We start from the raw sequence: 15,409 nt of genomic DNA on the forward strand, positions 1-15,409 counted from the left end.
ACTGCCAATGTTTATTGAATACAGAGAGCGCGGCGTACAAAAGGATGTTGGTATAGCTTTCATTTTAATTACCCGGGAAAGATTGAAGCTAGCGAGTGGAAATATATAGGCCAATTGATAGCAATCTTCGCGTAACCGCAGCAACTCCTTCAGCGGCAAAATTCAATGAGCGCACACATCCCTTTGCTTCCATGCACGCGTTACCTCTCAAATTCATCAAATTATTTCGCGTTAAATCACGAGCGTTAAATGCTAGAATGTGGAGCCCTGCGCATGGGATATCTATAATGAAATCAAATGGAGGATTTTTTATTTATATGCATGAAAATAGCCATTAATTATAATTAAATTACGATGATTAATAGCTCTCAATTCATTAGACCGTTAATGGGTAGTAGTGTGTGTATAATGAACAAAAATCGAAATAAACAAATATTAAAAGGTAACATACATTTTTTTTACAAATATTCAACCTTAATAATAATTAAAGCAATTTAAAAGTTGACGCAAGTGTGTGCGCAGAGATTAAATCATCTCGACCACACTAAAGAATCATTTCAATCCAAAACCGACAGTTTACCGCAATTAGTAATTGTGCATTTCCCGAAAATTTTATTCCCATTTTCGTACATAGATCTCCGCATTTAACTGCATCAAAAAAGAATTTTGGATAAGTTACTGAGGGGAGAGAGAAAATCATTTAACAACCCGATATTAATTCTCAACTGAACAGAGGAATACTAATCATTTATCGCAATGTCCGTCTCCAAAACAGCATTCATTGCGTACACTCCCACTCTATTCCATATACTATAGACTAAAATTCATTTAATTTCAAATGAGGTAGGTAACGGGTTTACGCACTCGTCTACCAACACATCCATCGCCAACAGGTTCGTAAATAGGTAGTAAAAAAATAAGCTTTTCATCGCTCGAAGCGTTGGCACTATTTAGGTTTTCACATTAATACACAGCGTGCCACTTTGAACGAACAATTTCCCATCACACCCCGGTGGGAACCCAGGGATTATTTCGTTAAACTATACGCCGGAAAAAACTAAAATTCTACACTCCTCAGTTGCTGATTTAGACTCTTTGACAATCATTTCTAACAAACCGGAGTACCCACGCTATATTTTACTTGTGATGAATGGCTTGTCTGTTATTATAAAATCCGAAGATCCAAGCGTGATGGCGCAGAAATTTTTCATGCTGAAACTAACACTTGCAATTTTCCACGTATAAAAATTTATTCCGACCTAGGTTAGAATTTTACAACATAATATACAAGGTAATACACCTACAAGATACAAGGCACAAATTGTGTGCAAATCATTTAATTTATACAATATTAAACTGGAATAGGGGAAAGTAAGGGGAGAGAAATTTTCTAAACGTGGAAAGTGTTTATTTCAATACTTATATTTTTTTTTACTTTTTAGAGCAGTTTATACTGTTTTCGGAAAAATCACGTTATTTTAAAATCTAATTTTATTTATTATTTTCTTTTTAAGGAGAGTGCATCTTTAGCAATGGCATTGGACTTGGGACCTTCAGGCGGCGGCGGCATGTGGCTGGGGTGGGGCGGCAGCAGCCAGTGGTCGGGAGTGGGCGAGAGTTCGTGTCCCGGGGGCTCCGCGCTGTTCGCGGGACTGGTGCAGGTTCTGCTGAGGGCGCAGTGCGCCGTCATCGACCCCCGGGAGAACCCAAGGGACGAGCCCAACCCGCGGGCCGTGTACGACTTCGTCATCGTGGGCGGCGGGTCCGCTGGATGCGTGCTCGCCAACAGACTCAGCGAGAACCCCGCGTGGCAGGTGAGAGACACATTACTCCTCCAATGCATGAGCATTAATGAAGCATAAACACTTTGCGTGCCATGGACGTAATATTACGTCCTGTTAATCTTTCTGAAGATTGCCATGAACGTAATATTACGTCTTTCTATTTCATTGGCTTTGTATGCGTGAAGCCGTAATATTTCGCACGTGGTACTTTTCCAGTTTACTGCTTAGTGGTTCTGTTTTTTCAAAAATCGACTGCTCGATGGAAAAAGAGTTCACCATAAGTCTTGAGGGCGAAAAGTCCTCTGTAGTTACCGGTATCCTTATCTTAGGCCACTTTGTGTGAAAATTCTTAGGGCCAATGAACCGTTCGTTGAGGGTGCAGTGACCCTATTTGTCATCCAGGATTTATAATGCTTTGCTTGGAACAATGCTTTTTTTAAAAAGATTTTCATGCTTTAAATAGTTCAAATTGAGCGCAACAAAAAAATTACTATGCATGTTATGGCGGTATATCATATGTTGCAACTTTTTTATTAAAAAAAAACAGTAAGTTTTCATTGTTAAATTATATATTTAAAAATTATCAATACATGTTATTCAACTCATTCATAAAGAAGCGCAAAGTCCATTTTTATTGAAATACGCATCGATATAAATATATTTTTGATGCTAATGCTTTAAAAAAAGTACGAATGGCTGGATTTTTCAGTGGAACTTTAAAATTAGCAGCCGGCACTTAAAGTGTTAACGACTCACGTTTGTATTTGCATTTAGACACAATTATCACCTCGCAGAATTAACGCGTGAACAAGCGTGAGGTTTAGGCATGTTTAAATTGAAAAAGTTAGCAATGAGAAAAAAATTAGGATTAGCGAATCAGGAGCAAAATTTCACGTAGGAAAGGAATCCCTAGCAAGAGTGTAAACAGCTATGAACCATGCGAAGACCATCAATTATCACCGGACTAAATCAACGCGAAAATAAGCTTCAGGTTAATCCTTGTAAAAGTAGAAATTCCAGGAGCCATCATGAACATGGCTGATGAATGACTCGTTAATGAGTACACGCTTTACAGACAGGAAAGAGTAAAGGAATTGACTTTTGTACACCTACAGTAACGTCTTCCTTATGAAGGCAGTCGTAAGGGTAAATCGCTTTTGATGAAAATATGGAGCACTAACTAAAGTAAAATTACACAAATTTTATCGTTCTTATTGAAGAACCGTCACGAAATCGAAAGGCTTGCTTTGACCGGTACCTATACCAAATAAGAAGGGTGTCGCTGCACTAGACGTCTGAACCAGTGGCAAGAATAGTCGGCGGCGGCCAGGGGCGCAACCACCCCTCGAATCGTGGATGGGGTAATTATGGCGCACCTTAAAGCATAAAGTTATGGACCTAAAATATCTATTGAGTTCATCCGTATTGCTTTGAAAAATACAAGCGAAGGAATCGAGTTCTCACAAAATTTTTTTAACTATGATGGAATTTTACGACTAATATGATCAATCATTTTAATATTTGAGGGCGTTTATATTTTCTGCCGTGTAGCCAGCCAGTACGAAGTCTAATAGATTACAGTATCACGAACTAATGCCACTGATTCAAGACTAACTGAATATAATTACCTAACTATCCCAGATGAGGTGGTATGACCCTGGGGAAAGCCAGCAAACTTGCTCCGCACGCTTCTCAGATTTCGGCGAAAGCAAATGCAACGGCCATTGAAAATTCCAATGAACGCGTTTTTCCATCGGCGTCACGCTCAAACTATGATATTCTAGGTAAATTTATTCTCTCTGTAATCGGACCATATGACGGGTCGTGGGAAAGGTGGTGACTTCAGTAGTAGTTACATGTTCCAGGTTTCTGTGAAGTAGTAACGTCTTCCCTGATCGTTCCGCGAACCTCAGATGGAAACGAAAGATCATGCACGACACAAGAGAATAGTAAAACTGCGCTATTGAGCCTTCACTCCAAGTTACCGCCGAACAACTCAGTTTTCACGCCCGAGGATTTACAATTATTTTTATTAATTCAGTCGCAAACTTATTAAACATCACAGCTGAAACTGAATAAAGGAATAATCACAATCTACACTCACTTTCTAATAAGATCTTAGCTTATCTAGAATGAAGTCTCTTTAGAGGCTCGATCTATAAAGAACCTCTTATGCGTACTGATAGCTACATTACTTACGAAGTAAACCATACAATTCAATTGGAACAAATATCCAGAAATATGGAAAAAACATAGTCCAACTTTTTGTTAAACATTGACCTATTTTCTAAATTATCATAAAAATAATACACGAGTATCTAACCAAAAGAATAAGATAAGAACATTTCTTTCCGACTCACCACACAACACAGAGGCACTATATAAATTACAGAGATAGCGATATAAAGGTATCGCAGGATCGGTTCGTTCTGATATGATAAAGGTTGAACTATTGTCCCCTGAAGTATACGACGCTTACTGACGTCACTTTTGATATCTTGACAAAAACATCTAGTCATTTTCAACTAGTCAAAATACGAGATAGAAAATAGCTTGTTTTAATCGGAAATTTCCCTGCAAGATTGTAAAAAAACGCATTGGGTAAACGTTTTGTTCTAAACTCCTCATTATCATTTATTTTCACGTCCCAAAGCAATCGTGCTTGTATAAAATCTAAAGGAATGATATTGAAACACGCATATCTACACAACCTAGTGATACTTTTCATTGAAATAGTTATACATTTTGAGATACATACCCTCATTGTCATTAATCATTGTCCAAGTCATAGATATTTTAAATTTCGCTGTTTTCCATTAGCTTGGCGGAATAGCATTTTTTTTAATGACTGTAACTTCAAGAAAAATTAGTTTAGGAAATTACAAGAGGCTAATTCGTAAATGAATCGTATGTACCTACAAAATGTATTTCTTAGTGAAAAATCTCAGATGGTGACCCGCAATTTTCATATGGGCCTCGATTAATTTGAATGGAATGTTTCACATCTTAACTCATCATAACAACAGAATTTAATATTAAGCCTCAACACCTGATAGATTCCTCATTAAGATTCGCATAATACTTGCAAGACGATGAACATATGACGCCTTAGTAAAACGAGCTCTCCTGAATGGACATCAAAATAAAAATAAAATTTAAATTGGAATATTTAATGTATTCCTTGCTTAAAAACAATGAACCACAGCACATCATTGACTTCTATCCCACATTGCCTAATGCTGTTATTAGAGTTGAACCCAACTATTTACTTGCATCACATTATCGATGTAAAAACTTTTCAAAAATCATTTACCGTTCACGCCTCACAAGCATGGAACACCCTTCGTAAATCAATCAAAGACTAACTTCACCCCCGCAAAAAGTCAGAAAAAAATATACTTATTCCTGACTAGCCCGACCTAATTGACCATTTCAACGCTGTATAATCAAGATGACGATGAAACTCTTTAAAAACAATGTTCCAATCGGATGAAATAATGAGAAAAAATCACATACATAATAATATCTATTAAATTTGAATGCCATGGCCCTCGACTGTTTTCCATGGGATTTAATTATTTTGTTACAATGACGGATAAGTTTTTCTTTTATACCCCATTTCAGTATTTACCACTATACATTTTATCTTTCAATTTGGTACAAAAGATATGAACCTTAAAATATATTTAAGAACAACACGAAAAATGACTCAGCAGCTAGAAAGATTTTCCAGTTTTCAGTGGTGAAATAAAAAAAATCGCGGCTCACGACTAGCCGCAGGAATAGCATAGAATGGGCAGGATCCTCTCCTTCTTTGGTTGGTAAGAGCACGTGGGGAACAAAGGTTGCTTATCGCAAGGCAAGGCAGTTTACGTTTGCTAGGGTGATATCATAATAATGGAAAGCTCAAGATATCTGATAGAGTAATATCGCTATCCAAATGCGATCAGAGGTAACTTAATCATGAGTATGTCCGTGATGCAGCGGCGATATTGCAGTGTTTTTTGCGCGTAAAGAGGTCTATATAGTTTTATAAAATCACGTATAATAGGATTAGGTAGAATGTGATTACAGGACTTGAATATTAAATAGTGGAGCGGAATTCTCATACTTTGAAAAAGCGTATACGCAATAATAATTTTACAACAAGTTTCAAAGAGCGAAATGAGTGATATAAGCATGTCACTTCAAATCAGTGCCCACATCAAATATCCTTACATGACACCTACTTCGAGTGATGGCGCGCGAAAATTTTTCCAGTAAAAAAACGAGAATTTCCTTTGCACAACACAAGGAATGGATTACCGAAAAAACCAATTGTATACTATTATGGTAATTCAATTTACAGCTCCTGGTACGTATTGAAAGAATTCAAGAAGAAACTTTCTTAGCTAATAGGAAAAACCGCAGAAAGTAGGGCACAGCCGCCTTCCATCACTTAAAAATGAAACAAACGGAGATATTTGTCAGCTCTAAAACATGAGTAAAACTAAATTGTCATAGACACATAGATTAGTAAAACCTTCTGGCGGTAAACTCATACAGTAGAGGTAAATGTAACTTGGAAAAAGAAGTATGCTCGACGTGGCAATGGTTCACCCGGAGAAAAATCAGCCCTAACGCTGATGAGTCGTAAAAACAAGGAAATACTCCTACTAATCACGAAAGATGATCATCGTCACACACGAGGAAGTCTTTGTGTAACTTTAGCTAATCTCTCGATACGAAATACACTCAAAATAAACTGATAAAAGGGTAATTCCCAAAAACAAAAACAGCCCAAAACATCCGATCAAAGCTGAAGATCCTACGAGTCGAGAGCATGTTTCCTTTTGTTTGTTTCCTCTTGATAAGTTTTCCGAATTTTATTTATAATGAGCAGTATTTTGAAATCACCAAATAAGAGGCAGGTTTTTACGGAATTCGGCTAAGTGCGTGCTAAACGCTGAAAAACCCTATTCAATATAACTCCTCGGTTGGGCCTACGAACTACGTCTTCCCCGCACCTTTAACTCACTCTCTTTTCTGTTTCTTCCAAAACTTCCTTCCATCACAGGAATTCCCACGCCCATGATTTAGCATAGTAACTGCACTCTTTTACTTTTTGACCGTACTCAAAGGCAACCAGCTCTCCTCTTTCCTCAAACTAAACTATAGTCTGTTCACTTTATGTCTGCGGGTGAGCTTTCGTGAGGGCCCGGACATTCTCGGATGGCTTCGCTGATAGGGGATGGGTAGTACCGAGAGAGAGAGAGGAGGAGCACACATAACGTTGCCAAATGTACATAGCCGCCCTACTTTGTCACTGAAAACGTGTGAGTCATAGGTGGCATAGGTCACAGGTATTTTGGCCATGGCGCCGAAACAATATACCTTCTCATTTGGAAGGCATTGGGGATAATTTTTTCACAGAAGCCCATGACAATGCCAGCTACCGCGCTGAATGAGGCACCGTTGGTGAAAGGCATACTTAGTCACATACAAGGAGAATGCGTGAGGTTTGGCAACACTGCTCCACGAGCAGATTCACGATGTTCACTCGGCAGAGGTCTGAGAGCGACTGACTGAAGCCACGCATAATGTTTGCTGATTGGATAAGGCAAAGTCACATGTCGAGAAACTTTCCCTCCCCTCATCTCCACTTGCTTTGGCCACACCAGCTCACCCGCAAAGATAAAATGAACAGAGTATAGTCATCATATCTACCTTCCTGTCCCCAATATGTTTTTCCACTGATGACACGGTCGACCCATGTCCATTCATAATTGCACCTTCAGGTATAAAATCGATCGCATTAATTTCGAACCAAGACATCTAGAAATCAAGAGAGCGATTCAACGATGACGCGAAACCAGAGCCGTGTCCTTATTCTAGTAGTTTACAGAATGTGCACACTCCCCAATCCCAATTACCTGTTGTGAAATCCCGAGAAAACTTCATAAATACGTCTGCATTTGCCAAAAATAATTGGGAGGGGATAGAAGTGTTTGAATCCCTGGACCTCCCGCACGCTATGGCCTTGGTTCACATCATGCCCGCGGAAAAAGCTTTCTCGAGCCAACATTATTATTACAGTATTCTACCGATTAAGGTAGGTTTCCATGGAGTACTAAAGAATTGATCTTGGAGCCTTCCTTTCCTTCCAGCGCTACCTTCTTCAATTCATTGTGAGGCCTACTCCCTTTAAATCTATCTAAAAAAATCCTATTCTTTTCCTTCCCCTCCCTATTTTCCCTAATATTCCACCTTCTAACACCATTTTCAACATCCCCTCCCCGCCAAGTACTCGCTCCATCCATACATTCTGTCTCCTCTGTGCCTCATCTAAAAGCTGCCTCTCCTCGCCAGCCATATCACTTCGCACTTATATACATAGCACTTCGTCGTTCCTTTTCTTCTCCGTCCATTTCACCTTCTCCATTCTTCTCCATACCCACATCTCGAATGCCTCCAATCTTCTCTCGTCTTTTTTCCTCAGCGTCCACGTTTCCGCACCGTAGAGAGCTACACTCCAAATCAAACTCTTCACTAACCTTTTCTTTAAACTCTTACATAACGATCCTATCAGAAGGTCCTTCCTATTCATGAACGCCTCCTTTGCTAGTGCAATTCGCTTCCTGATGTCCTTGCTACTGTGGCCGTTTTCCTCTAATGTGCTGCCCAAATAGTTAAACTGATCTACCTGCTCAAGTTTTTTGGTCATAATATATCACTAAAAACAAATCTTTCGGCAGATCCTCTTACTGGAGGCGGGAGGTGACGAGCCAATCCCGGCCAGGGTACCGGGACTCGTGGAGACCCTGTGGAACACGGACGTGGACTGGGCGTATCGCTCCGTTCCGCAGACCACATCTTGCCTGGGCTACGACGGGCGGCGGTGTCCCATACCGAGAGGGAAGGCCCTCGGGGGCTCCAGCGTCATCAACCGCATGAAGTACATGCGAGGGAATCGGAGAGACTACGACGCGTGGGCCGCGGCCGGTAATCGCGGATGGTCCTTCGACGACGTGCTGCCCTACTTCCTCAAGTCGGAGGGCAACCAGGAGCCGAACGACGTGGACACCATCTACCACGGATTCAATGGACCTCTCATGGTGAGACCATAAAGCTCACACAATTACACCGCGATGCACTCGAGTGCATGATGCAAAAACTATGAAACGCACAATTTACTATGTTCTACGAGATCATTCGAAGTGAAATTTTGAAGTAGCATTCTTAAGCCGAAAAAAGTATTTATCGCTCGGTGAAATCAATTTAAAAATTTGGCGAAAATACAAATAGATGAAGATCTCCGACCCACGCGCAAACAAAATCTTACATTCTCATCCTTACATATTTGGTAGGTTAACAAACTTCAGTTACCCGAAAAGCAGTATATATGTAGTGCCTACAGTAAAGATAACATTGGAGGCAAAGACCTACGAAGTTAATTATCAAGATAGGAAGTCATGCCCCAGTTCCCATGAACTATCTCCTTAATTGCTAAGGCATCAAGTTTATCATAGTGCAGGATTGCAAAATTCTCCCAGCAAAGAAAAATTTCTCAAATTATCAGATAAATCATCATACACACTGAAAAGTGTAAAAACATACATACTGAAAAGATATAACTAAAAATTTGTTAACTCATAAATTAACCTAATAAATATGTACTGAGAGAAATATTACATTACATCTCGATAGCAAAACCGCAATAATTTCACTTCTCGTTAAAAATCCTGAGATGCTTTTAAAATAAAGAAATTCATATTGTTCAAATGAATCATAGCTAATAGCCAAAGCATCTATACCTATCACTAATCCGAAAAAAACTTGGCTTCTATCATTCAATTATATTACTGCTATGATTTCGGCACTGAGTACCATTCGGAAGGCCTTGATAGGAGTACTTTCAATAATAATACACGTAGCAGAAACCATACTTGGGTTTTCAAAATATTTTAGAGCACGGAACAAAAAAGAGCCGTCTTGAAAGTTCCTTTCCTTTCTTTTGTAGTAGAGGTTTGATTCCCTTGAGACATCTTCTTATTTACAAGGTTTTACGTCATTTTTTCATGAGAAGTGGGAATACGGGGTTATTATTATACAACCGTCCTTCCTTCACCCTACGAAGATCACGTATTACTTTACCAAGACCTAACCTTACGCTGTATAAACGTTGTTTCTTGTCTATAGTCCCAAAAGTGTATAACTTATCACCTGATTCACGTCTGAAAGCAAAAAATAATAACGCAATTATGAAAAATATACAGTTTTGGTTGTTTAGAATGCAAAGTATGGAGGATATTTTTCTTTGATATAATAGTATGTAATACATGTACGTACTTACTTCAATTCAAATGCTGTGCCTAAAATGTTTCTATGTCAGCATGACCCTATGTAAATGATGGTAGCCATAAAAGAGGTTGTCATTAATGGCTACCAAAGTTACTCCTTTTTATGTAATTAATTCTATTCCGTACTTTTTATTTTTTTCGGAGCAATAAAAAATTTATTTATTTATTTATTTAATTGCTTTCATTGTACTGTGTGAGAGATACTTAAATGCATTTATGTTGCAGGTGGAGAGATTTCGCAACCATTCGCGGCTGTCGGAGGCCATCGTAGAGGCGGGTAGGGATCTCGGCTACAGGGTGAACTCTGACCCCAACGGAATCTGGCAGCAAGGCTTCACCCGGACTCAGGCCACCACGATCAACGGGACTCGCGTCAGCGCCGCGCGGGCCTTCCTCCAACCCGCCAGGACTCGCACCAACCTCCACGTGCTCCGCTTCTCCATCGCGACGAAAATACTCTTCGACGGAATCACAGCCACCGGGGTCAGGTACTCGGACGCGCGCGGCAACTCGCGGGACGTCTACGTCACAAAGGAAGTTCTGCTCTCCGCCGGGACGATCGCAACGCCGCAGCTGCTAATGCTTTCAGGAATCGGCCCGGCCGAACACCTGAGCCAGATGGGCGTTCCGGTCCTGAAGAATCTTCGGGTGGGGGACAACCTGCAAGATCACGTGGGAGTCGAGGTTCCTTTCACGACCAGGGCGGAGACTGCACCCATGAGCGGCCTGGAGATGAGCGCATCCTTCATACTGGCCCGCTCCGGCCCCCTCACCAGCACAGGCCTGTCCCAAACGGTGGCTTTCATCTCGGCCAGAACGCACAACCCCGATTACCCGGACGTGCAAGTATTCTTCTCCGACAGGCTCTGCGGGAGGAGCGGCGATAACATCACCTGCGAGTACAAGGACGTGGACGGGGAGTTCAACATCATACCGGTGGTCCTGAGGCCTCGGAGCAGGGGAACCATAAGGTTGGCAAGCCTGGATCCGAGGGAGCCACCGATGATTGACACCCGGTACCTGTCCGATCCGTGGGACATGGAGGTCGCGCTGGCCGGAGTCAGGCAGGCCTTGCGGATATCGAGGAGCCGAAGGCTAGCGCAGTTGGGGGTCAAGCCGTCGCCCAGGAAGGTTAGCGGGTGCGAGAAGATTCCAGGGTTCAGCGATAGGTATTGGGAGTGCGCCCTGAGAAGACGAACCATTTCAGTGTGCCACGTGGTCGGCACGGCTAAGATGGGTCCGGCTGAAGATCCTGCGGCCGTGGTGGACGACAGGCTGAGGGTTTATGGATTGCAACACTTGAGGGTAGTGGACGCCTCCGTGATGCCGACGGTGGTCAGTGGAAACACCAACGCGCCTACCATAATGATAGCCGAGAAGGCCTCGGACATGATCAAGCAAGATTGGTGGCAATGAACTAAATGCCGATACGAATGAAACCCAACAAAGATTCCATCAACTTTCATTGTGAGAGTTTTCCTTATAGATTATGAGTTTTGTTGTACGTTTCATAAAGGTGCAATAAAATAATTATGCCATTTTTAACTATTGCGTTTAATTTACTTTGCCGAAGTGATAAATTGTGAGCGCATGACCTTCAATACCGACCAACCGAGCAGGTATGTGAAAATCATTTTCCCATCGCCCACTACTTCCTCAGCAATTGAAGTTAACATTCATTTGCCAATTTTAACTTAAGCACTTAGCATTCCTAAGTAAAATCTCCACATAATGCAATCCGTTCGCATTACTAACTTAGGTTTAACATTTACTTCCTCATTTTACCTTCTTCATTGTTAAGTAATTACAATGAATTACCTTTTACAACACACTTCCAACTCGTAACAAGACATTCCTTGCTTACCTAAAAATGATGATTACTATATGCCATATCATTTCTTACCACATGTCGATAAAAAGTCGTGAAAATAATAAACATAGCCAGCATAAATTGAATATAAAATAAAAATCAGGCTCCAAGCTTTATACGTCTATCCACCTGAGAGTTAAGCACGAATCAAATTATGGAGTCATTGCCAGGAAAATGAAATTAATTTTCATCACAAAGCAGGACGCTTCTAAACATCTGGGTAAATATAAATTTTAATTCGTCTTACAACTAAGGAAAGCCGTTTCAGGCGTTCAATTGTCTTGTCTTGAGTCTTGAGAACCTACGTTGAAATAAATATTTTCCCAAATTTTCAGAGACAACACGAGGAAAATTACTGCGCGTAATTCAATGCGGACCATCATGAAATATTGAGTAAAGACACATCGATTCCTTCGTGTAAAAGCTCGGATCCTAATAAGCAGGTGTTGCCAGATTAGACGAAAGTTTGAGGAAAAAACAGTCACACAAAGTAGTTTACTCGCGATGCATTTATACTCGACTTTCACCGGCGGACAGGAGCTAAATATAGTCCATTTCTCTGTAAACAAGATAAAAGAATGCCCAAGATGAAGAATAATGACATGATTTATTAGCAAGAGAAGGGTAGCTCATTTTCAGACGATTCCACACACAAGATAAAATTTCCCGCACTCAGAAACGACAACGCAACGATAATGAGGAATGCAATTTTCAATAAGTCACAATTTTTTTAGTTTTTTAGTTTTTGTTTAGTAATGATGAACCTCAAGTGAGGAGAATTCTTACGGCACGGCGAGTAGAAACTCGTGTTACCGCTTTCCGATCAAAGCATGAGTAACAACAATAAAATACTTTTCCAATGAACTCCAAACTCTCCAAACTACACAGTAGCCTTGTCCCATAAACTAACTGTTGATCCCACTAACTGAACGGATGGGAGAGATTACAGTTTCTAAGCCACCTAATCGCTCCTGAGTCAAATCAAGGTTACGAAGAAATTTCGACGAATTCTCACAAGATAGTCCCAAAAGATAGGCCGAGAAAGGCACTCAATTTTTTTTTCGTTCTTTACGAACGCCATCTACGTATATTAAAGAGGATGTCAGTTTCTCTCTCCGCTATACGTTTCCATACGGCTTCGCAGATTGTAACCTAAGTTATTACATAAGTTCATCTCATGCTCACGAAATCCGTAAAACTACTTTCGGTTGCGTCTTTTGCGTCGTCTTCTCAGCACTGTTTATTACCGCAAGTCATAAAACCTCGACGATTGGACATCCTGCCGGGCAGGCACACCTCTTCATACGCCCAAAGGGAAAACACAAAAATCCTATATGACCATGCAATCCAAGTTCAAAGATCCCCACTTTTCTGTGTCGACTATCTACTGTGTCGACTATCTACTGTGTCCACTATCCGTCTCGAGAAACGCCGGATGGTAGTAACCTATAAATGTGTATCCTCAGTTAAAAGATCGAACGCTCTCGACTGTTTCAGATTCGAACTAAGCGATTCCGTGACATGATTATCACCAATATGCGTCTATTCGGTTCTACTCAAGATCTAACATAAACCAGAAAATTCTGGATGCCTTCAGTTTCAAGGCTAGGTAATATCATGTTTGTTTTCAGTAAAGGGGAAACGAGATTTGGTGTTCCTTATCCATGGAGATCTTACTCCCAAAAGATTGACGGAATGAATAAGAACGACTCATCATTTCTTTTCAAAATACACGATTTTTCCCCAGTGTCGCAAACGCTATCTGGAAAAGAAGTCGATCATGCACACGAGAGGTCACTAACACCCGTCCTGGGTTAACTGGAAACGATTGTCGAACGTACGATGTGCGAGATCCACGCGGACGATAACAGATCGATAAGATTGCAACAAGGAAGCCCATCACATATTTATCATCAATCAGAGATGAAATATGGCGACGCACGTGGGTAAAGCGATAGTTGTATGCTCTAGTTCTCATCAATTGATCAAGTGAGAAAGGAATATAGTACGTGCGTTGCGCAGTGTATCGTAGCACGTGCTCTCTTTAATCTAGCGTCTGCATCTGGTAATTAATAAGATTACTTTAACTATGTATTCTATATACTATAAATACTATTAATTATGTATGTACAAAACACGATTATCGAATTTAAGCATTCTCTAAAAAGTAAGTAAAGTAGATGCTTGCACTAGACTGGAGGGAAATGATAAAAAAATAATATTCAAGAGATCGATTCAAGATTAAAGGAAATCGTAGGAAAATAATACTGTTATACTTACGTTACGATTATAAATATCGCATAAAATAATAAATAAGAAGATCGATGAGAATCAATATTGTGATGAATACGTACCGAAGGTCAAAGGGGAAGCTGGAAACATGCTAATCATCAAGCACGCGGCTCACCTGAAAAGAAGAATAACGACTTTGATCAAGGTTGCAAAAATTAAAAGACGGAATTAAAACAGCCGCGAGGAGTGCTTCACCACATACTACATGCACTTAGACAATGAGCTATGACTTCTGCAAATAAGGATGAAAAAAGATATTTTTATTAATACTCACAATTAGGACATATTATTATTAGAGAAACTGGTGAAAATTAGAAAATTATACGAATATCCACACCAATATTTATACTATCAACGTCAAATACCTCAAAGGAAAAGTAAGAGAAGCTAAACTTTGCCATTTCATGTCAAGTCTATGACATGAAAGCATGTGTCTGTATTTTTTTTATCTATATACGATAATGAAACTAGTTGTTATACTGATAAAATTAGAATATTTTAGGGAGAGATTGTAAGAACCAGATTCTTTGGACAAAAACTGGAGAGAGACACATTTTTTCGCTGCAATAAGTATTTTTTAAAATCAACAATTTAAAAAATCAAATAGTTAGGCAGGACATAATGAATAATAAAATAATTTGAGAATTGCAATAGTTCGTCACAAGTTTAGCAATTATAATTGTTAGTAATTGTAGTCGTTATTCACGAACCCACTGCTCCTGACAGCCCTGGACGAAGAAATTATTCTAGGTCAATAGTTTTGTTCTCGGCATCGTATACGTAAGACAGTTATATACTGAGACAATCGTCTAAATAAAGTCGTCCAGGTTTGCAAAAGAGGTCTGGAGGTCGGTCCCGAAAAAACACATCTGTCATTCAAAGCACGACGGCATCAGGTAGCAGAGAAGTCTTTCTAAAACCCTGGGCAGAGGAAGGGACAAATTAATTGGTCATATCATGAGACACTAGGGTCAAGTTGCGGATCCAGGATACGGACAAGGGGGGGGGGGGGCTAAGTATGGGGTAAACCCCCAGAAGTATTGCGGGTCATAACAAAAATTACCATTCTATCTAGGGTAAATTGGATGTCCAAGGGGGGCTATAGCCCCCTTACCCCTCCCCCC

At 40.3% G+C, this 15,409-nt stretch overlaps 1 protein-coding gene across 1 annotated transcript; it reads left to right on the plus strand.

Moving 5' to 3' along the window:
- Nucleotides 1–1,535: 1,535 nt before the first annotated feature.
- On the plus strand, nt 1,536–11,567 carry LOC124155102 (glucose dehydrogenase [FAD, quinone]-like). Its single transcript, XM_046528840.1, has 3 exons — nt 1,536–1,814; nt 8,519–8,878; nt 10,349–11,567. The coding sequence occupies exons 1-3, from the start codon at nt 1,569–1,571 to the stop codon at nt 11,537–11,539; spliced, it is 1,797 nt and encodes a 598-aa protein (XP_046384796.1). The 5' UTR covers nt 1,536–1,568; the 3' UTR covers nt 11,540–11,567.
- Nucleotides 11,568–15,409: the final 3,842 nt, after the last annotated feature.

The sequence above is a fragment of the Ischnura elegans genome, chromosome 3, assembly GCF_921293095.1.
Source record: "Ischnura elegans chromosome 3, ioIscEleg1.1, whole genome shotgun sequence".
Taxonomy (NCBI): Eukaryota; Metazoa; Arthropoda; class Insecta; order Odonata; family Coenagrionidae; genus Ischnura; species Ischnura elegans.

Bases quoted from the DNA above. Each gene is read 5' to 3' on its own strand.
- LOC124155102 (XM_046528840.1), top strand. From the start codon at position 1,569: ATGTGGCTGGGGTGGGGCGGCAGCAGCCAGTGGTCGGGAGTGGGCGAG. The intron at 1,815-8,518 runs GTGAGAGACACA...ATCTTTCGGCAG, and splicing joins GCGAGAACCCCGCGTGGCAG to ATCCTCTTACTGGAGGCGGG. The intron at 8,879-10,348 runs GTGAGACCATAA...TTTATGTTGCAG, and splicing joins GATTCAATGGACCTCTCATG to GTGGAGAGATTTCGCAACCA.